The sequence below is a fragment of the Scatophagus argus genome, chromosome 5 (assembly GCF_020382885.2).
Source record: "Scatophagus argus isolate fScaArg1 chromosome 5, fScaArg1.pri, whole genome shotgun sequence".
Classification (NCBI taxonomy): domain Eukaryota; kingdom Metazoa; phylum Chordata; class Actinopteri; family Scatophagidae; genus Scatophagus; species Scatophagus argus.
The window spans coordinates 24,445,722-24,467,676 of NC_058497.1; the positions used below are offsets into that span (position 1 = coordinate 24,445,722).

Genomic DNA, 21,955 nt, shown 5'->3' on the forward strand with positions numbered 1-21,955 from the left:
AAACATATTCTTGCACAGATACACACTATTACAAACACGAGCTGGCAGACGAGCATGAGGACAGTCAGACCCTGGCAGTGGGAGCACACAGCCGGCCTGTTGTGTTCATTGTTTAATGGGGCTCTTCTGCTGCCGGCCTCTCAGGTGTCAGCTTACTGTGTGTCTCCTCAGGCCTGAGCTGCTGCACTTTAGTCCATGCACATACATTATCTGCTCTTCCTGTTCACTTAAGAGCGTCACATCTGTCCTGCGAGTCTCTTGTCTCTTGTCTGCTCTGTGTGAAGTGAAGTGGTCAGGTGGAAGTTTTGCAAGATAACGAATTAGAAGTGTTGTGTGTGTGTGTGCATGTGTTTATAATGTCCCTGTTAACCAGAGGAAATGTCGCTGTCACTGTATGTGTCCATTAGCTGCTGCACACAGTCGCTCCACAACAGTTTTGGTTGGTAATTTTGGCTGACAGAAACACAGAGGCTGTCAAACGGTCATTTTCATAGTGAAAATGACCGTTCTGTCCTTCAGGGTTTAACAGACTTTTCGGACATGTTTGCATTGTTGAATGACTGTTGGCAGAGAGATAGTGGTACATTGTGGGTTCCGTGACTGCTTTGTCATGACTTCCCCTAACAGTGGCGTCTTAATAACTTCCTGCAGCCGACTGACTGTAATCTTAAAGCATCAGCGAAACCTTCAACAGTTTCCCCTTAATGTTCTTCTGTCAAACCAAACAAACAAAGGCACATTTTAAAACACTAAAATATCTAACGTTCATTGTTTCAACCTGTTAGTCCGCACTTGTCTTCATCTGTGAAGCCAAACCAACTATTACATTTCATTGAGCAGGTGTTGACACCCCCATAGCTTGACCTTTCAGGCAAATAGCTTTTGGCATGAAGAAACGAAAATAATTACTGTTATAGGATGTGCAGGCCTTGTCATTTTGGATCAGGCTGAAGTGGCAGTCTGAGCAGAAACAAAGGCTGTGAGATGGCAAAATTTTAGAAAAGGAAGAGGCAAGAGGATTTGCCTCCATTAGAGGTAGGAGAACTGACCAGCAAATAATATCACAGTTCAGCTAATTGCAATCACGATCCAGGATTTTTCAGTTTTGAAATTCCCTGTAGACTATATGATATTTCACCATGTGCACCATTAAGACGCCGTACTGCATTAAAGACGAGTTGCATTAAAGACGAGCTCCTCATCCGCTGTAGTGGTAGCTATAACTTGAATTGCTTTATTTGAAATCTGTCACCCAAGGAAGAGCAACACAGTCCTTCATCTCATCAGCATGGCCGCCGAGTTGGTTGCATCACTGTTGGTTTCTTTGCGTTCTGTGGATCTGCTTGTCACTGAGGTTGTGTGAAGTAAGAGGGCATTAAATAAAACAGTCTCCATGATTCACCTCAAAACCAGATTGTGGATGCCTCAAAGCGCGATCTAAAATCATCAGATTGCTCACCACTAGACTCAGTTTAGTCAGTGGTTGTCTTTTCCGGTGATTGCTATGATATGACGCTTTGATATGATGGAGCATCTTTGAAGGAAATCATCATTTTCAAAATGACCCCTGGCCAGCATTCTAGCAGTAATCATACTGAATTGTACTCATTCAGCCTTCACCTGCTGTACTTCCAGTGGTTGCACATGCACACAGTGAGGTGTTATTATTGACACGCTGGGTGCACTCACTTTCAGTTTTCTCTCCAAACCCATATTGCTCGAGATAAATAAGCTGTGGGCTTGTTCACAACCTGTTCGGCCATCTGAGTCTGAGTCTAGCAAGTTATTTTTGCAGGTGCGGTGCCGTCATTACCTTTGGAAATGATGTCTGGAGTGACAGAAAGTAGCTTGACGTTGTGACTGTCATTTTCCTTTGTAGGATTACAGCTGTGTGTGACCCAGCTGTGTTTGCTTTTGTGGAGACTTGTTAAAAATGTGTGCCAGTGCATGCAGTGACACAGTGTTTAGGGAACAGATCATTACAGGGAGAGGAATCCGTCTGTGCAGAGACAGAGCGTAGCCAAGGAGTGACTCAGCTCTTTAATCTGCTGCTGTTGATCCAGACAGAATAAATCTGACCCTTACTCAGCCTGTTCTGATGATCACAGCCCTGCAGTGAGCGATATGCTGAGTAATGTGGCACGTCTGAGGAATCCAGTTACACTTTGCATACTGGAACCCAGATAATGTCAGACTGGAGGAGGGAGGCCGCTTTCAACCCGCAATATCTGGTTGTTGTCCTCCGGTTCATGTTGGCAGAAAAGACATTGTGAGGGCTTTTGTTTCTTCAGTCCACTCCGAACTGTTTGACTGTGAGGAAATGGACTCGATAAAGGAAGCGTTGTAGTGCAAAATAAGAGAGCGGCACTCATTTATTTATTGTTTCTCAGAAGGACAAGTGCATCTTTAGCTAGGATGTCGAACAGCCTGCCTCCACCCACAGGAAGGTGTGTCAGTCCACTGGGTCATTAAAGTCTGCTAAGTTTGCATGTTCAACTTAATTTAATAATCATTTCAGCCTTAATAACTGCATTTAACTGCATTTACCTCCGTGAGGCAATCAAGTGATGCTTCTGAGTGAAATTGCTGAAAAGCTGAGTTTTGTAATGCGCCTTATTTGCTACGTGAACAGTAAGAACAATGCGGTTCATCCTGCCCTGAGGGAATATACAGTTCATGCAGCACATATCAGCGAGAGGAGCCTTCAGGCCAAACTGGTCTGACTCACAGTCTGACTAATGGTTATTGGTATGGATATGTGGGGGAGAAGAATGTCGATCACCTGCTGAGATGTTTAAATCGTCTCCAATGAGAAACAGAAGCAGTAACTACAGAAAAGGAAACGTTAGTGATGTTTTGTTAATCATCTGCATTGTTTAAGAGGACATTGAGAAGGCCAGATGCTCGTTACCCATAGCCACAGACATGTTTAATTTTGGCTTGTGTGACAGCATATCATTTGCACTCTCTCTTAAAGGAAGTCATTTCTATCTGTTAACTTTTTACGATTAAGTGCGAGAGTTCTGGGCTCCCGCATGTCTGCCGCTCTCTGACTTGTTGTCAAGGAAAGATAAATCCCCTGCAAAGCAAACCGAACATGATGTCGGTGACATAGCTGTCAGTGCTGAAATGTTCGAGCAGAGCCTGCTTGTGTTATTGGTATTTTGCATGACGTTTCTGTGTGACCGTGGTTGATGATCATTTCTGTGACTCCTGTGTGTCCTTGTGAATAATGCTGGACAATAATGACTTTGGCAGATTTGCCATGAGTCTTAATCAGGCTGAATTACCTTAAGAACGTGTGTAATATTTGGGGTGAATATGCTTTGTGCTTTGTGAAGAATCCACATCGCATGAACGTTAAGAGCAAAGCTCCTCGACTCCACGCGATCGGACAGCCTGTCTGTCGTGGTCACTGACATGTTTTTCTGGCAGCTCTCTCTTCCTTGTCAGGCCTGCCAGGAAACGCTTGCCGAGTGCTGCAGCGCAACATGTGACACGTCTGCTGTCATCGCAGTGACATCTGTCTCTCGGATAGGAAGTGACGCAAGTTAAGTTCGTGCAACTTCCTGCTGCTCTTGACACACAGTCCTGATGGATGAATGAGATGTGAGAGGTTCTTACAGGGACACTGACACGTTTGAAGAGTTAGAAGAGATAGAAGGGACGACGCAAATATGTCAGGTGTTTGTTAGGGAAGAGCAATATGGCCAGAATCTTTTAGCCAGCCACCCAGTAACGGTATACTTTGCGCAGGAGAATCCAGCCGTGATGTGCTTCATGGCCTGCCCTGGTTGTATAGCACAGACGCTGAAACCTGAGTTGCCCTTTCACACGTGTAGGTGGGTGGTGACGCCTGGGAGGAGGAGGACTTACATGTCATCATGTTTTTTTTGTGTTGCTATCAACATGTACTTGTATCCATTACGTCACCGACACACCTTGCTCTGTTCACACGTGGGCTCAGTGAGACATCACACTTAATGCTCGGTATCACCATCATATTGTTTATGTTAATGTTTATTGACCGTAAACCTGCACCTCAGTGCCCGCAGCATCCCGGTCCAAAGGAAGTCAGTGGATTTATTTTAAAAAAAAAACGTACCGGTAGTTATAGGCTGACGTGTGGAGGTGGTGTGAACAACACTGTCAGTATAAAGCCACAGTGGTGTAAGATTCCCGTAAACGCCCTTTTTGGTTGTTTTCGGTGGTGTATAAAACAGTAAAAACAGGTCTCTATGAACTGGATCTCTTACTTGAGCAACTTCTGCCTCCCCAAAAATACGTTTTGTAAATATGCTTCAACTGTTGCTTTGGGACATGATGAGTTTAATGTCCTCACCCCCACAGGTACATATTACTGACCACATGCTGCAGGTTAGAAAGTTTGAAACCTTCTTTTCCTTTTTTTGGTTTACAGATGTGTTTTTAACTCATCGCATCAAAGTAACATGTTATGTAATTTTTCAACAGTGTTATCTCTTTGTTGTAGAGACACTGTGTCTGCTGTGACGTGTGATACATGAGGTGTGTGTGTGTCAGGACACACCAGTCTGAGGACACAAGGCCAAGAGCCACAGCAGCCAGACAGAGGAAGAGGAAATTGGACTGGCTTTGCGTGTGTGTGTGTGTGTGTGTGTGTGTTTCAAAGTTGCGCCATTCCTCTGCTGGGGACCAACGTCATACATCCTGTCTTTACTCAATACCTTCCGTCCGACACACACATTCAGACCTGCAGTCCGTCCAGGCTGCAGCAGGACGCCTCCCTCAGGGTGTGGTCCTTTGTTCAGAAACACGTTTGTGTTCGTCACGCTGCAAGTCTTGACATTGTTACGTTATCGTCTCGCCTCCCTTCACTGCTCCTCCAGCTTCATTTAAAACCACAGCAAGGAAGAAAGAGAAAATCACATTTGTTTTATATATTTATTATTCTGTCCAGTAACCGAGAATAAGCAATAATTCCTACATTACGCTCATATACGGACTTCAAGCGATGGGGATAAATATTCACGTAGCATGTAAAGAAATGGAAAAACCAAGTGAAGCAGACAGAGTTGTTTGTCAAACTGTTAGAGCAAAATCATGTTCAGCAAAGTTAGGGACATATTCAGAGTGGCAGAACTGTATCACAAGATTCATGAGTTTCCATTCATGCATTTTATTCAGCCCACACAGAGCAGCACAGATAGAAGGTAACTGCTGCACTCTGGTTGAATGCCTGACATGTAAACATGCATTGTGCCACATATTTTGCCTTTAATGCTTATTATGCTTATTAAGAAGGATGTAAAGTTGAGATTTATCTCTTGATGATTTGCATCCGTGATGTGCCTCGCAGTGTTTTAACCTTTATTAGATCACATTTAATATGGGACCAGCAGATGTTTTGTAGCATGCCACATGAAACTGCTGCTGCTTTAAATATTCCCTTTGGTCCTCTTTTTATCATGCAGATGTTCAGTTTTGAAACAAGACGGAGAAGAAAATAACTGAAGATCTATTTTTGCTTGTGGTCTAAATGTCAGTGGGAGGACAGATTTAATGTTTATTTGTTTTGCTTGCACGTGATCAAAATCAACACCCAGCATCAAGGAACAAAATTAGCACCAGCCAAATGCTGGTAAAATATGTAAGTGGCTGGTTGGTTGACTTCACTCACCAGACAAAAAAAACTAAAACCAGTGGTAATCCTCCCACTGTACAAAAGTAAAGTTAAAATGTCCCAGATGTGAGCACTGCCATGTTGTTGTGGTGATGTCATTTGGAGCCGGAGTCTGAGCAGTAGGGAGCTGGAGCCACAAGGTCGACTTCTCGCCCACACACCCATCTGACCCAATCAGGAGCTTTGAACTCAGCATGGAATAACGAATTAAAACCAACGCTTGATCAAACATCAATATGATAAGAGCTACCTGAAATGAGAGAAACCATCTTTGGGAAAAATTTATTTGAGGAGTTTGGTAATGTCTCAGAATCTCAAAGCTGCGTTGAAGTCTGCCATCTTTAGCTGAGGTTGATGGTTGGTTGGTTGGTATCAAATGGTTGTTTACCCATAATTGTGTTTAACGATGCGATGCTGCTGTTGTTGACAGGTCGACTGTTTTCTGTTTCACGTCAGAGCCATCTGACTTGTGCTGCAAGTTGCTGTAATGACGTTAAGATGACGTTCCTGTCATTTCAAAGAGGAGACTTCCTGTTGCGTCGGTTTAGTCAATGACAGGCCAGCTTGGTGGCAGGGTTGCACACTAACGTGATGTAGATGGACTTTCCCGAAATGGATTTATAACATTAATGGGTTTTCACCTGAAACATTTCTAAAAATTCATCTGTAATTAGTTCCTTTTTTTATAATCCTGTTCATGCTGGCGAGAAGAGTAAAAAAAAAATCAAGGTAATTTTGCTTCACATGAAATCAAATATCCCTTTTTATCTTCCTGTATGTGAAACACCCAGTTGGAGCCAAAAATCCTGCAAGCTTAACGGCTTTTGTGAGTTATTCAAATATTTTTCAGTATTTTGACAAAGCGTTGAGAATATATTGTTACTGCAGAAATATACAAATATCATGATATTATTTTAGGGCCACATCACCTGCCTCTTATTAATTCAAAAGCCAACATTAGATGTGTTGATCCTCAGTTACGTTTCTGATTCTGCCAGCAGCAGATTTGTGAGTTGCAGGGCGTCGTCGCAAAGAATCGAATTGCTTTCAGTTTGCACCGACAAGGTGCAGCTTGTTTGCTGAATGTGCAAAGCACATAGTTAGAACACACACACACACACACACACACACACACACACACACACACACACACCCACCCCACACCCCACACCCCACACCCATCCACCAGCCCTCTATCCATCTTCTAGATCAAATGTCACCCTACATGTATAATGATTTGGGGGGCTTTTCATCCCCCCACTCTCCACCCAAATACCTCAGCCTGCCTCAGTCTGCTGGAAGGAGAGACCCTGTCACACCTCGTCCAACCACACACTCAGAGAGAGGCCTCCTCCTCCTCCTCCTCCTCCTCCTCCTCCTCCTCCTCCTCAATGAAGCTGCGTGATAATCAGAAGGAGCGGGTGAATCGATGGCTCCTTGAAAGGGAGTATGTGGGACGGGGGGAGGGGAGATAGGGTGGGTTGGGGGTGATGGAGGCCGGTGCGGAGCTCAAATTAATGTGAGGTCGCTGAAAATGAAGATCGCGGCACGAGACAAAAGAGAGGGCGGGTCCAGGCATGGAGGGGGAGAATAGAGGCAAGGGAGGCAAATTGATTTGTCTGGGGGATGGGATGAGCCAGGGGAGAGAGAGGAGAAGGGGTGAATAAATGGGGGGAAGGGTGAGGAGGAGGTGAAAATGAAGGTGGCGGAATAAATCGGGAACATATTCAGCTGGGTGAATATGAACCTCTGTAATCGCTCAAAGCTGCCTCAATGTTTTATTGCATTGTTTCTGTTCCACTCTTTGTAGCCAAAAAAGCTACACACAAATGTTTTATTTTATTTTATTTTCAGCTCAGCCTTTGTTAACATGTGCCAGCAGTAGATGATGTCAACCCTTTTCTCTCCTTATCCTCAGTAACGGTCAGTTTGAAGCCATTTCTGATGGGCCGCATTTGGATGACATTTCTGCTGTAGTGTTTTCAAGTTAAAGTGGACTTGGATGATGAATAACTGGTTTGTTTTGCAAATGTACTTCAGGTTAACTTCCTTATCTCTTTGAAAGCTTTTCTACGGGACCTTCCGGGGTTTAAAGGAGAGATAACAGATTTGTTACCTTTCTTCTTTTACCAACTCGGTTGTCAGAACGACATCAGTCACCCTGCTGTGATCAAACTCACATTCAGTGTGACTTTCACTCATATATAGAGCTGAAGTCATTGAAGAGAGGAGCATGCTTCAACGCTAGCAGGCTAAGGAGGGCAAAACACTGCCAAGTTCAGTAAAGAAATTATAATAATGATCAGTTTGATTATAGCTGTTGGCAATTCATAAAAATATGTCCAGTTTGATCTTGATTGGCTCATGACATCGGTATTTGTCTCAAAAACTTAATTCAGATATAAGTTTTGAAAAATGTTCCTTTTCGTTTCTGTGTGAGTTTTATCAGAAATAACATTAAGGGGACTTTTAGTACATCGGTACTGGTGTTAACAGTCTGAAACTGTACTTACCCGTGTGTGTGTGTGTGTGTGTGGTGGAAAATCACCCAATCTTGTGATCTCACCACTATGTTTGCCACACCGGGTGTGTTTCAAAGTGATGGGGTGTTAACAGACTTCTGGTGTGTGTGTGTTTTGTGTGTAGTTCTGATAGTGTGGAAACAGAGAGCTGCTTGTTGCTGAAGGCCAATCATGAGTAGCACATTTGCTTGCTCTGTATTTGCCTTTTCTCACAGTGATGCAGTCCCTTCCTCTTTACACGTCCTGAGCTGCTTTTCTGCTTTCATGGACCAAACCCGTTTGATCTTTTTCCCCTCACATTTCGGTCAGAATTGCAGTGATTGGCCAAATTCAAGGTGACGTCACTAACTTTGTAGAGTCAGTGTTGAGTCCATTTAGAGTCACTCTCTACGCTTCCATTCATTTGGTCCATTTAATGTTACCCAGGTCTTAAATGCACCCGTATCTCTCAGTTGTTATCGGAGCCTCTGATGCTTTTTCTTATTTCCTTGTTCCTCATGTCATCTCCGCTGCAGATGAAAAGTTCAAGCTAGTTTGTGTCTGTGGGATATTTCTGTTTCCACCCTGCGCTCGCAGGAGAGCAGATGGAAGGATTAGAGTAGATGTTTATGCTGCAAGACCTCAGATCTCAGTTGACTTAAATGGTTCAGATGGTGTCAGGCTGAGTGTCTCCATTGATAGTTTTTGACAAGTGAAGGATTGGAGCAAAACAAGCCACCGTATTTTTAAGGACTTTTCTGGGGCCACAGGAGCAAATCAGTATGAACATTTGGGGGGGGTCACAGTTTTTATTTTTCATGTCGATGCACCTTATTTACTTCATTTGTTTTCATAATTCCTATAATTAACATATGAAGAAGAAGAGATTTTGTTTAGTAGAATAATCAAGTCGCTGAGTTTGTTTTAAATGATGACTTCATACTATTTCATAGGCTGGTTTTGTTATTCGACTTATACAGAAGTTAATTCCAGCAGTTTGAGATATTACAGACAAGACATTTCATTGCCTTTCTTCCTTAATATCATTTTTTAAAATTGTACTGGCAAATAATAACTCTCATATGGGTTTATTTAATGATAAATCACAAATTGAAAGAAGAAGTTCGTGGTGTTTGAAGCTGTTGTTTGGATCAGTCTGTGACACATATTGCAGTACAGAGTACAGTTCTCTGGTCTGACGTACCAAAGGCACGTCCATCTTTTAGGTACAAACTCCTCGTTTAGTCTTGGTTGGTCTGAGGATGTGTCCTGTTCAAAATTAAAATTCACTCTGTGTTATGTTCCCTCTCCCCCATGTTTGTTTGTGTTGCTTTCATGGACGTTTCCTGCCTTCATCTGTGCCGTGCGGAAGATCGCAAAATATTTTGCCGTGCAGAGGATGATATGAAACAATCATTAATCTTGTCAGGCTGCCCGATTTCCCACTCATCTTAGTCTACTGTGTTCTCTGAAAACTGCACCCTTTGAATTTTAAGGACCCACAGCAGATTCCGGTCTGTGTAAAACGTGGAATACAGCAGCAAATATGGCATGTTTTATTTTCTGTCGCTTCTAACTCTCACTTCGCTCAGCTCAGCAGGTTTGCGTTTAGTTTGAAATCATCAGCGACATGTTGGGCGTTCAGGGCAGATCAACCTCCCAGCCACATGAATGTTAGGAATGCAGACTGTGACTGATCAGATGAGATTCGTGGACGACCTGGTCATTCTAGCTTTTCACCTTTAGGTGTGTGGTACCAGGCTGCAGTTGCACCAGAGTCAAGGTCACAAGGTGTTTATTGGCTGATTCATTTATCTGCGTATGTAATTCTCTAAGCTCAGCGGGTCTCAGATTTTCATAGTTTTCCATATAAACCAGTTATAGCGTACGCGAAAGAATACGTTTAATTGTACAAAATCATATGAGGTATTTCATGGAAACTTTAAGCCAGAATGAGAAGCACAGTGTTTAGTTATTCTGGTGGTTCATCTGTCTGTCTGTCTGTCTGTCCACAGCACACCTCCCTGTCGGCCAGCCGCTCAGAGAAGGGTACCGGCTGGTCGAACCGCTCGCTCGGTGCCCGATGTCGTAACTCCATTGCCTTGTGTTCAGATGAGCAGCCACGCATCGGAAACTACCGGCTGCTCAAAACCATCGGCAAGGGCAACTTTGCCAAGGTGAAACTGGCACGACACATACCGACCGGCAGAGAGGTGAGTTCACAGGAGCAGGAAGGCCGAAGACAAAGTGCCGTTCATGGCTGCACTGGGATCGATCAATTGAATCAGACTCCTGGGTAAATACTGTGGTTTGGGAGCAAGAACAGAACAGTACCTTGTGACTGAGCCTACAGTTTTAAAGGGCCCTTCCACAGAGTTTAGATCACCTTCTGTTAGCTTTTACAGCCAGCAGAAAACTGTCTGGCCTCACGGTCAAAGCCTTAAACCCCTTTGAAGGGAGATGTTTTTCTTTTTGTGTGGCTGTGTAAATACACCGTAGTCTTTCTTCTCATAAAACCCCTGACCTACATTAGTTGAGTTGATAACTCCACTGGGTCCAACAGAAGCGTCTTCTGCTTCTGCTGCCGGCTCAGTCATGTGAGAGCATTTGTGTTCCACTCATATAAAGCAGAAGACGCTCACATATTGGAGGTTTACAGCCGTAGTTTAACGCAGTCCATGACCGGGTCACCACATGTTGTTAAGCCTCTTACAAAGCCTTGTTGGTTTGTTTAGTGGATATCAGCCCCTGTGTTCTTTCCCATAAAGCACTGAGTGTTTAGAAGTGTGTGTCCTCTCTGCAGGACACTTTGATTTGCATGCTTTTTCTAATTCAACTTTGAATAAACCATACATGGTTTATATTGTCCAGAAATTGGACATCCCCTGCTCTGATCCATTTGCAGTTAAAATAGTTGACAATCAGTACATTGGATTGAAACTGTTATCTAATTAATTGATTGAAAACATGATAGGCAACCGTTTTGTTTAGAGAATTGTTTAAAGCCCGCTTTCAAACGCCTAAACGCCAAACTCAATCCTTTAATCCCCTTCTTTGTCTTAATTTATAGTAAATTTAATATGTCAGTCAGACAAGACGAGGGCATCTGCACAGGCTGAAGGAATGTTAGAAACCGTACAAATAATCAAGAAAATAATCAACAGATTAATTAATGAGGATAATTAAATCTTTGCACAGTGAAAAGCACTTCAGTACAATAGTCCAGGAATAAATGCTACCTGAGATTGTATCATATGGGATTTCTTGCAACGACTTATACACTTACTTTTGTGTGGAACTAATGTTTTCTTTGTTTTTCTCCTGTTTTCTCCAAGGTTGCAATAAAGATCATCGATAAAACACAGCTCAACCCAACGGGCCTACAGAAAGTGAGTGTTACTGCATGTGTCTTTGTGTATGTAGACTCTGGTACATCACAGAGACATCACATACATCATCACTTTTTCATCTGCTTAACCTCTGTGACTGTACGATCTATGTGCATGTGACCCTGTTTGTCCTCTTATTTTAAGAATTCAACCCTCAGTCAGTCCATCTCCTGTCTTAAAGTTTGTTTGTTTGCATTTCTGCTGCATAAGGAGCAGTTACTGAACGCTGATCTTCACATGACTGTTTTGCTTCAGGTGAAAGCGCCCAGTAGTCTGAATGTTGACCTTTTGGTCGTTATGTGAAATTCGATGTTGGGGAATCTGCTACTGGCTGCAGATTAAGAGCTGAAAAGACTCTGCATCGGTTCAGGTGGGGATTTTTTAAGCATTGAGAGCACAGAGATGGATGCAGTGAAAATGGCTTGGCTACCTTGTATTTTATTGGTGATTTAGAAGAAGCTGGCAGAGCAAAGAGTTCTGCTTCGTGTCAGTATGATTTAGCCATCATTTGTCCACTCATTCCTCTGGTATTAACTGGGTTAACGGCTTGGACTAATGTTCGTCACTGAATGCTCATCCAGCGTCATGTGGGGTCATGTATTACCTACATGTGATGCATTCACAGACCTGATGAGATTAAACTCTCTCCTGTCTGAACTTGGCCTGCTGTGTGTGTGTGTCATGCATGTATTAGTTGACAGTCATGTAATGTTACAAAACTGAATGAAAGCATAGCTTTATTGAGCTTAACAGGCAGTTAAGGTTGCAGTTTTTGTAGCTTATCAGAGTTATCACGAACTGTGTGCTGTTTTTTTCCCACTTTTGCACCAGATTTTAGCCTTGTGTGTAGTTTATGTGATAAACTCTGTTCTCACAGTTCATGCAAGTCACTCTTTGTTCAGCTGTGACTCTGCTGACCAATGTTTGGCCTTGTGTGTCTTCTTTATCAGCACCTATCAATGCAACTCTTTCACATCCTCATATCGATACTGCATCACACACACACTCATGCACACAGCTAGCTTATTGATGAATACTCAGCTGGTTAGCTAACCAGCCCAGGCTGTATTTGGACACTATTGATAACAGAGTTGAGTTATTGATGGTGTCTGGCTCTGTGCAGGTCAGCAGATGCTCTGATTATTAACAGAAAAACACACATCCTTTGTTAAAAACTCTCTCTGGTTGTTCTGACCCGAAAATGTTCAGATCGGATCCAGTGGTGGCTGTAAAGTTGAAAGCTTTTTGGCCTTTGGTTCAGTTCATATGGATCAAAAGTGACGGCTGCCATGTGACATTGCCCATTTAACAAAGGATTGTGTGTGTTTATGGCCAAAACGCCAGAGGAATACTTTTTGAGTGAGTTTTCATCTGTTATAAAGTACCATCATTTCATCATATTATGCTCTGCCAAAATGCACTTCCTGCCACAGTTAATGTTCTGTCTGTGCTATCACCAGCTGATAAGCTGTTGGCTCTTTTTTTAAACAGAGGTGAAGCTGGGCTGATGGATGTTCATGTGTGCACTGTGAGTGTGTGCTTGTGCTTGTCCTGTGGTGGGAATACAGACCTCCTTGTGCTGAACAGCTGTTGTGAGAGCAAATCATCTGCCTTCGGTTCCAGCAGGGAGATTCCTACTTAATTACACCATGAATCTGTTCATCAGATCCTAAAGCAAAGGCCTTGGTTTTATTGTGTGTGTGTGTTCTGCAGCAGCGTGGTAGCGGTCTAGTACTGCATAGCGCAATGCTGGTCTGCCAGTAGTATCCTGTCAGCATTATTGTAGTTGGTGTAGGACACCACACATGCTGCCAGGTGACTGTCTCACTGTCTGCTGCTTTGTCTTTGTCTGTCTCTCATGTAACCCGTCTCACCAGCTGTCTCTTTTCCCTGCCACAACTTTGTCTGTAGTCTGCAAAACAGGTCTGGATTTGATTATACATAAATTTAGCTTTTCACCCTTTTGGCTTCAGTGTTTAGTCTATGAAATGTCACGTCTTTCTGTGCTCTCTGCCTTTTGATGTGAGGAGTTCATTTCCTCGTGTCCAGTTAAAATATTAGAGTCCACCTCACTTTATGAAGGTGCAACTGAAATGTATTTGCTGATTTAATGACGCTAACAGTAAAACTGCTGGGTCAGGCATTCACACATGATGCTGGACATTAAGAAACACTTTCTGGAGGGATGTGAGGACATGTCCAACCTGCTGTCTCCCCGTCCCGCCCCCTGTCCTCCATTTTGCCTTTGGATGAAAAGGTGAAGTTTGAGGTTTATTTGTCCAACATTAATCAGACTTTTGTCTTTCATGGGAGACTGATTTATTTGCTTCAGTGTACCTGATGGAGATGCACATAATTTGCGTTTTAATTTTCGCAGCATTAATATTCAGAAGATGTAGTATTCACAGTTGGGTTGAAATAGAAACACACAGCAGCTTCAGTCAGCACTCTGTACAGAAGCTCTCTTCTTCTTCTCTTTCTCCTCACACTCTGTTATGCCTCAGTCTGTTTTCTGTAAACTTCCTCTCGATTTTGTATCTTTATGCCCCATTTCCCTCCATCTCTTCTCCCCACTCATCCGTTTTTACTTTCTCTTCATCAACTCTTTATTTTGTTCTCTTTACTGTAGCTCCATGTCCCACTTCTCTCTCCTTTCTCTCCAGGCGCTGTGTTGCAGTAGTAGCTCTCCTGTAATCACAGCTGTGCTTTTGGTCCTATGTAGACCTGGACCACGTTTCCTAAAACTACATCTTGTTTCTGCAGAATGGCGGGTGTGTCATCCACACGCCAGCCTGCTCTAACAGGGACAAGTTAGAGGAAAAAGTCATGTGCAGTAGATTATTTGATGTATCTCCTGGCCTTGACATCGAGTGTAAATCGTGCACATTAGGGATGTTTTGTACACAGAAATCTCGTTCAGTACGTGCCTCGATCTTGAAGTGGCAGTTTGGCATGTTTTTGGTATAGTTTGACAAAAGCAAACCAAAAAAAAGCTTTTTCTTTTAAAATTAACTAGCCTGTTAACACTTCTGTCACCAGCTGCAACCTACTCATGGTGAAAAAAATAAAAGATTTTCTTAATATAATAAAAATAAATATTCTCCGGGTTTGCATTCGAGCCTGTTTTTTCCTTGCACCGTGTTCACAGTCGGTTGATGCCGTTTGAAATGAGTTGGCGAGTTCGGCATAGAGCCCGCTTCTAGTTGAGCAATGTCAGAATAAAACACAAATCTTGTAATAACAGAATGGAAAACACAAATCTTCTTTTGTTGCACACACTAACTAAAGCGTATTTGGCAGAGTGCTGAGAGCGCTTGTAAACAGTTTTTTTCTTGTTTACTTTGAGAGTTGTTTACTTTGGGTGTTTATTGTCTGAGAACAGACTAAATCAGTCCAGTTGCAAAGATGTTTATACGCAGAGTTGGAATTTCTGACATCAGACTGTCCTGCTGTCCCTGAATGCAGCAAATGTGTCACAACGTGTAAGAAATTCAAAACTTGAAATTCAAAACTTGATTTGTCCACTGAATCCTAGTTGATTCTCTTCTAGTTTTCTGGAAATACCTCAGCAAAAGTATCCTGTTTCATATCTTAAAGCAACATGCGTTTTTTCTATGCGCTCTTCCCTGTGGTGTGTGTTGTTGGATAATCTGCCAGACTATGCAGGGCCCCATCAAATGCCTGGTGTTACTTTGAGAACACTAGAATTTGTCGACAGTCCTCCAATGTTGTGTATGTGCGCAAAAGTAAAGTGTATGTGTGTGTGTGTGTGTGTGTGTGTGGGACAGTGTTTGGGCCACCATCTAATGCTGTGAAGTGTGTTTTGTCCCTCACCCAGGCCCCCTCAGCCAGGAGCTGAATTCCAGACAGGCAAACAAAAGGGGACGGCCGAGTCGGGTGGAGAGGGGGGTGTCACTGGGGCCTTGGCACCGGAGCAGAGACCCTGAGAAAGACAAGATACAGAGCAGAACCGGAGAGAACAGACAGACCGCAAACCCTGTGCGTGTGTGCGTAGGCCTTCGTGAATGATGACGGGTGGATAAACTCGCAGCCCGTCACGCTCTCTGCTCTGCCTTTGTGTGCACGTGTAATGCCATTATGTGCATTGCTATTGTATGCAGCATATTGTCCCTCTGTGGGTGTCTGTGCATAATCACATTGTTGCTGCTGTATGCATGGTGCCAGTGTGCAAAGGGAATAATTAGACAATAAAGGGACAAGAGGGTGGACAGAACGAGAGCATAAGGTTTTCCCACAAACTTTTCTTCAAAGCAACACAAATAGAACAGCAGAAGAAAAGAAGTATGTTGTCCTGCCCTTGTTCTTAATCAAGCTGAGTTAGGCTTTCTATGATCTGGGTCAAACAGCCAGCTATATGAGGCCTAATTAAACTCCAGCTACTCTTCAGCAATCATTCAGCTCCTCTCATCCAGTTAACTGGTGTACGTTAAGGGAACGGAGGGCTTGTGTTCATATCGCAGGCGTTTTTACTGGGATAACGGAGAAGGTCAGCTCTCCCAGCAACAGGCAACAAAGAGAGAAACTGGGTCAAAAGTTTATTCAGATGTTTCCCCGTGACAACCAAAAAGAGTGAAGGCAAATCCTTGAGTAATGTTGCTCATTAGAGTGTCGTAAAACGGCAGTACGCTGAAGTACACTGAAGAGGCTTTATAATTCAGATTGTGTTTGACTGGTTAGATTTTGTGATGAGGTATTATTATGGTAAATCATTTCATGGTATAACCTGATCTTTATGTGATTACGGTATGCATTCAGTTGTTGATTGAAATGAGCTTTCATTTTTGATTATCAAAAATAAAACCAGTATTGGCAGTTCTCAACGTATTTTTGTTCTCTCTGCTGTGCGCATCCAAGGAGAGTCAGAGATGCTGGATTTATTTTATTTTTCAGAGAACATTTATTGATTTGCTTTGGAACTGTTTTTTTATTTTTATATTATATATTTTTGGTGTATTTAATCTTGTCTATCCCTAATCTGCAAAAAGCCACCAGGATAAAATCAAGTTTTGTGTAACTACACCATAAAACCTCAGTAGTCGTTAAGCTTTAGGCTACCAGGCTAACATTACCTGATCAATCCCACCAGAGCAACTGTTTACAGCCACAGCGTCTGAGCCAACTTTTGTTCCCATGATGAACAATAAGGATCTCTGGTGTTTTGTCCGAGTGGACCGGCTGTGATTAAACACCATGTCAGGTGTTGCCTTCAGTGAAGAGGGCTTGTTCCTACAGGCACATAGATGTGACAGGAATACAGTCTTACAGCAAGTAGTTAGTGTGTACCTTCTGAAGTGGCATAAAATGTTTCATCTCAGCTCCTGTCAGTAATGGACTGTGTTTGAGTTCACAGACAGACACACAGAGGGTCATTCACGAGAGGCCTGTGTCCATTTGTCCCTCTCATTCTGTCGGTCTTTGTCCTTCACTCTCTTCCCCTTTTTGTCCTCTGACTTTTTCTGATCTCCTGATTGGCTGGAGCTGAGAAGAGGAAATGTGTACTGCAGTGCGTCAGCAAGACAACAACTCGTCTTTCTTTTTATGGTCACACACTCTCTCTCTCTCTTTGTGTGTTTGTGTGCGAACGTACTAGTTGTGTGCCAAGAAGAAGAAAAACACAGACACGCAGCCTGGATATGCAGGTCAGAGGTCAACAGAGTGGCAGGCCAGACACATGAATCAAACCCACACAGTAACACTCTCAAAGTGTGAAAGAGAAAAGTGGGGGATAAAAGAAGCTCGACGGTCAGTCATTAAGTTGCTTTGTGTAAATCCTTGTAGAAAAGCAGTGAGAGCTTCCTTCTTGATTCCCAGATAGAGAGAGACAGAGGATGTAAACGCTCAGAAGTCGATTAATGCTGCCTGAAAGGAGGGAAAAGATGAAGAGACGGGAAAGTGAAGGATGCTGGAAAAGAATACACTGCTGTCAGATGCTGAAATCTTTTCTAAAACTGAGAATGTTCTACGAGCCTTTTAAACACGCAGTTAGATTAAAGGCTAAGCGTAAACACAAAAATCAACATGCTCTGAGGACGCCACATGACAGCGGCTGCGTGTAAACAGGGCTGGTCTGTCTGTGTGTGCAGCTCCTTCCATGTGCTCGCCGCTCCATGACTTCGCTCAGCCCCCAGGGATTAATACCTGGGTTGGCATGGCAACCGTGACGCGGGCCCATCACCATGGGAGAGAACCGGGAAGAAGGCAGGTCACTGAAGCTATTCTGCTGGCTCATTGGGCAAATGCTGTGTTTGGATGTGATGGGGGATATTTTTGTTTCGAACCCAGGAATTTTTATAATTTGCACAGTGCAGCAGAAGTGTGATAACACTGCCCCAAAGCCCAGCATGACTGCAGTATGAGCAGAGGATTGATCGGACTGTTGATCAATAACAGTGACTCGACAATTTCCTGGCCAGCTGCTGGGGTTTCTGGTGAAAATGTGCAAGCTGAAGAGGTGAATGGGTCCAGGAGAGAAGGGGGGAGTGAGGAAGGTGAATGGGTGTATGGGAGAGAGAGAAGAGGCTTAGCTGATAATTCTTCCTAAAGCTCAGAAGGACAGCTGATGCACCCTGCACTTAATTCAATTACACACACTCCCAATGGACCCATTTTAAGAGCAAAAAAACTGACAGAGGACAATAGAAGCTAATGTTTATTACGTAGCCAGAGAGTGTGTTGGTTCTCGTGTGTGTGGATTCTTTTGTTTCAGTTAAACCCACAGCACAATGTCTTTAAATGATGTGTTTTTTTTCTGACCAACAGTCCAAAACACAAACATTTTCAGTTTGCCATGACAGAGGGAAGCAGTGAAGGTGGAGTTCATCGCACCAGTTTTTGTGTGGTGTTTTATTTGAATGCTGGTTGAAGTAGTTGGTGTCTCATCTTGGCACAAAACATTTGACTGTCTAGTGTGGCCAAGTCTGTCAATGTGTGTGAGTGTGTGTGTGTGGGAGGGATGTGTGTGAACTGAACGGGTCATTTCCCTTGGTGTCCATTGAAGACCGGGAATGTGTCTCTGTGTGTGTGTTTTCACAGATAACATCATACACGCATCGCCTCGGGCAAGTGTGAAGTTATGTCACTGTGAAAGTGTTGTTACTTCGCTGTGAGACAGCAAATTCCTTGAGCACGTGGCTCGAAGGAAGTTTCCTTTTAAAATAAGATTTGACAGTCAAATGACGCAGGGAGACGAACATGTGAGGTGCTGCTGCCGCCGCCGCCACTGATTAGTCACACTCAGCTGCTGTCACACCTGAAAGGTCATGTTAGTTAAGTGAGTAGTACTTTAGTATGTACTCCACTAAATTCTGAATGTTAAAAAATAAACTGAATTCCTGATTGGAGAGATGAAGGACAAAATGAATCAGTGAATTCCTGCTTTTATATTCTCGTTGTTTTCACAGTCTCTCCTCTTTATCTCTTTCTTTCACTTCTTTCACTTTATGTGGAATTTTTTCTTAAAAGTATTTTAAGCCGAGGCAGGATTGCTGAGCAAAATGAATGGCTCCCAAATAAATGACGTCAGTTTCTTGTCGTACCGTTTTACTTGTTCTTTCTTGCTTTCTTATTGTCTTCCTGTCTTTTCCTCCCTCTACGCCCCTCATCTCTGCTCCATTGTTAACTTTGCATCATTTTCTATTTCTGCTTCGGTTCCCTGTGGACACACTCTCCGCTTGTAACACACACATTTTGTTTTTTCGTCATGCTGCGCTCCACAGTCAGAATGTCTCACTTTGTCACTAATAGCCAAATCCCAAACCTTGAATGCATAGTTCAGTTTGAAATTCAATTTCAAGGATCTCCTTCAGACTTACTTGAGATTTCATGTGATATTTTCTTTCTTCTGTGGTTTAATTCTGGTTCAGTTTAGGTTAATTCCATCTGGTGTTAGAAACCTCTCAAAACCGCCCATCAGCATGTTCCTCTGCGATGCATCTGGCAGCGGCGCTTTCCCTCTGTAATCTTTTAAAATGAGTTCACAGGGAAATACATTACTTTAATTAGACAGAGAGGGACGGCATCGGGGTGGCAGGATGACGCAGCAGTCTGGAGCTCAGTGATGGATGGTTGGGGGCGTTCAGAGGGAACGAACACTCAGGGGAGGAGGCCCCGCTGTCAGCCTAGCAGCAGTGAGACGCTCCTGTGGGTGGCCCCAGGTCTAGAGGTGGTCGCAAAGACGAAGGAAAGATGGAGAACAGTGTCTGTATGCCAGCTGTGGACTGTATGAATTAACTGAAGGAGCAGTTCATTTGAATGAGGGATTAGAGTGACTGATGCATGTTGTACTATATGACTGTTGATTGTATCTCCCTTTGTTTATTGTAACCATACATTCTTTTCAATACACCATGTTAATTATCTCCTTTATTTATTTTTTTCAGTTGTTTCGGGAGGTACGCATTATGAAAACTCTCAAACATCCCAACATAGGTGAGTTACGTTCCAGAGAGTGTGTGTGTTTTTCCGTGCTGGCCTTTGTGTTAACGTCCTGTCCTCCTGTGTGTGTTACAGTGCAGCTGTTTGAGGTGATTGAGACTGAGAAGACTCTTTACCTGATTATGGAGTACGCCAGCGGAGGTGAGTGACGTCCCCACCCACCCTCATCATCACCGCCAGTTATTGAAAGCCGCCAATTAGATTGATTTCTTCGACTGGAATACACTCTACAGCTAATTCATTTAGCGTATAAACTGTTGAGTTAATTCCATTTGTCTACACTTTCATTAGCGAGATCTCATTTTTGTCTCTGTGAAAAAGGTCAGGTTTTGCTGCTCTACTGTTTTCTCTTTTGTTTTTCCTCTGCTCCGCTGTTTCCCAAACACTCTTCTATTTTTGCAGCTTCTCTGTTTTCCTTTCTACTCTCCTCAGGATCCCTTAATCTCTCTCTGCTGCTCTCTCTGTATGTTACTTCAAATGCCTAATAAGGAGACAGCAGCTCACCAGCCGACATGCTGCTCAACTTAACCTCAGCCTGTTTCACTGTTTAGAATCTCAGGAGGTCAGATGTTTGGCCACAAAATGTGTATGGAGACTTTCACATTTGAAACTTTGGAGTTTCTGGAATATGATTTAAATGTTTAAAGATTTCAAGCAGTTTCTGAATATGAGGAATTTTGAACAACAGAGGTTATAAAGAAATGGTTTCATGTATGTGTTCCACCTGACTGGATAGCAGTTTACAGCTGTTAGCTGTTAAGTGAGCTGAAAAAGAAAACCGTGGAGAAGAAACATTTGAAGACATAGACCAACTTATTCTTTTCCATACATGTCCACCTATGCCTTTGCTCATCTGAGTCATTGTATCAGGTGTAATTCCTTTTCAGTTTTGCCTAATTTACTCAACTAACGCGGGAAAACGAATATCTGCAGGCTTGATGCAGACCTGAATTTAACTCACAATCCTGTGTCAGAGATCTGGGGCCGCGACTGCTAACTGGTTTCATTGTCGTTTCAAGCATTTGACATTTCTGCTTGAAAAACGGCTAAAACGATTAATCGACTATCATAACAGTTGGAAACCATTTTGGTTGGCTAGTCAGTTAATTGGTTAATTGTGACAGCTGTACAGAGCCTTAAAGGACTTAATTGCACATGAGCACATAATGAGGGAAGAGACATTCTGCCTTCACATAATATCTTGTGAAAGTTCTGGTACAGGAGCCAAAGGGGGATAAAGCAGCAGACATCCAGCATTTAGCACTGACGTATGCAGAAAAACAATGTGATAGTAAATATTCTGCCTATGTGGTTGGGCGAACCTGTGTGAACCTGTGAACTTCAGCACATCTCTGCGCTCTTCATTTTTCCTCCAGGCGAAGTGTTCGACTACCTCGTGGCTCACGGCAGAATGAAAGAGAAAGAGGCCAGAGCCAAGTTCAGACAGGTGAGTTAAGTCTCATACCTTACCTCACCTCTCTCTCTGTCTGTCTGTGTGATCCTGCACAAGCCATAGCTGCTGTTATGCTCCCGCTGCTGCGTAAACCTACACATAACATCCTGTGTGACTCCCCAATTATCCTAACACTGCACTGTGAGCCCAAATGATAGCTTGGCCAGATGAAGTCAGCATCAACAAAACTGCCGTGTGGCTGGGAAAACTGAACAGAACAAAATAAAAGTCTGGACTTACTAAGAAGAGAGAAGGAGGACAGGAAAAAAACATTTTTTCCTTCCAGAAGTTAAGCTGAAATCTGAGCTACTTGAGAGTTGATGTGGGTTTTTGTTTGTAGTCTCTGCTTGGCTTGTTGCTGAGCAGTGGGAACCTAAAGCAGACAAGACAGAAAAGCAGTAAACTCTTCCACAAACGGGGCAGACAAAGACAGCAAGGAATCCTGTCATCTGTTTCTTATGTGAAGTGCTGCGTTATATTGCTGGTCAAGGCAGGT

General features: G+C 43.2%; 1 protein-coding gene across 4 annotated transcripts in view; it reads left to right on the top strand.

Annotated features, from left to right (window-relative positions):
• The window catches only part of mark4b (MAP/microtubule affinity-regulating kinase 4b), a 43,419-nt gene that overhangs the window by 6,173 nt on the left and 15,291 nt on the right, over positions 1-21,955 (top strand). For all 4 annotated transcript variants that reach the window (XM_046389943.1, XM_046389941.1, XM_046389939.1 and 1 more), the window contains exons 2-6: positions 10,179-10,376; positions 11,499-11,552; positions 19,952-20,000; positions 20,082-20,147; positions 21,383-21,453. In XM_046389943.1, the coding sequence (XP_046245899.1) occupies positions 10,179-10,376; positions 11,499-11,552; positions 19,952-20,000; positions 20,082-20,147; positions 21,383-21,453 (438 nt within the window). The remainder of the gene's footprint in view (positions 1-10,178; positions 10,377-11,498; positions 11,553-19,951; positions 20,001-20,081; positions 20,148-21,382; positions 21,454-21,955) is intronic.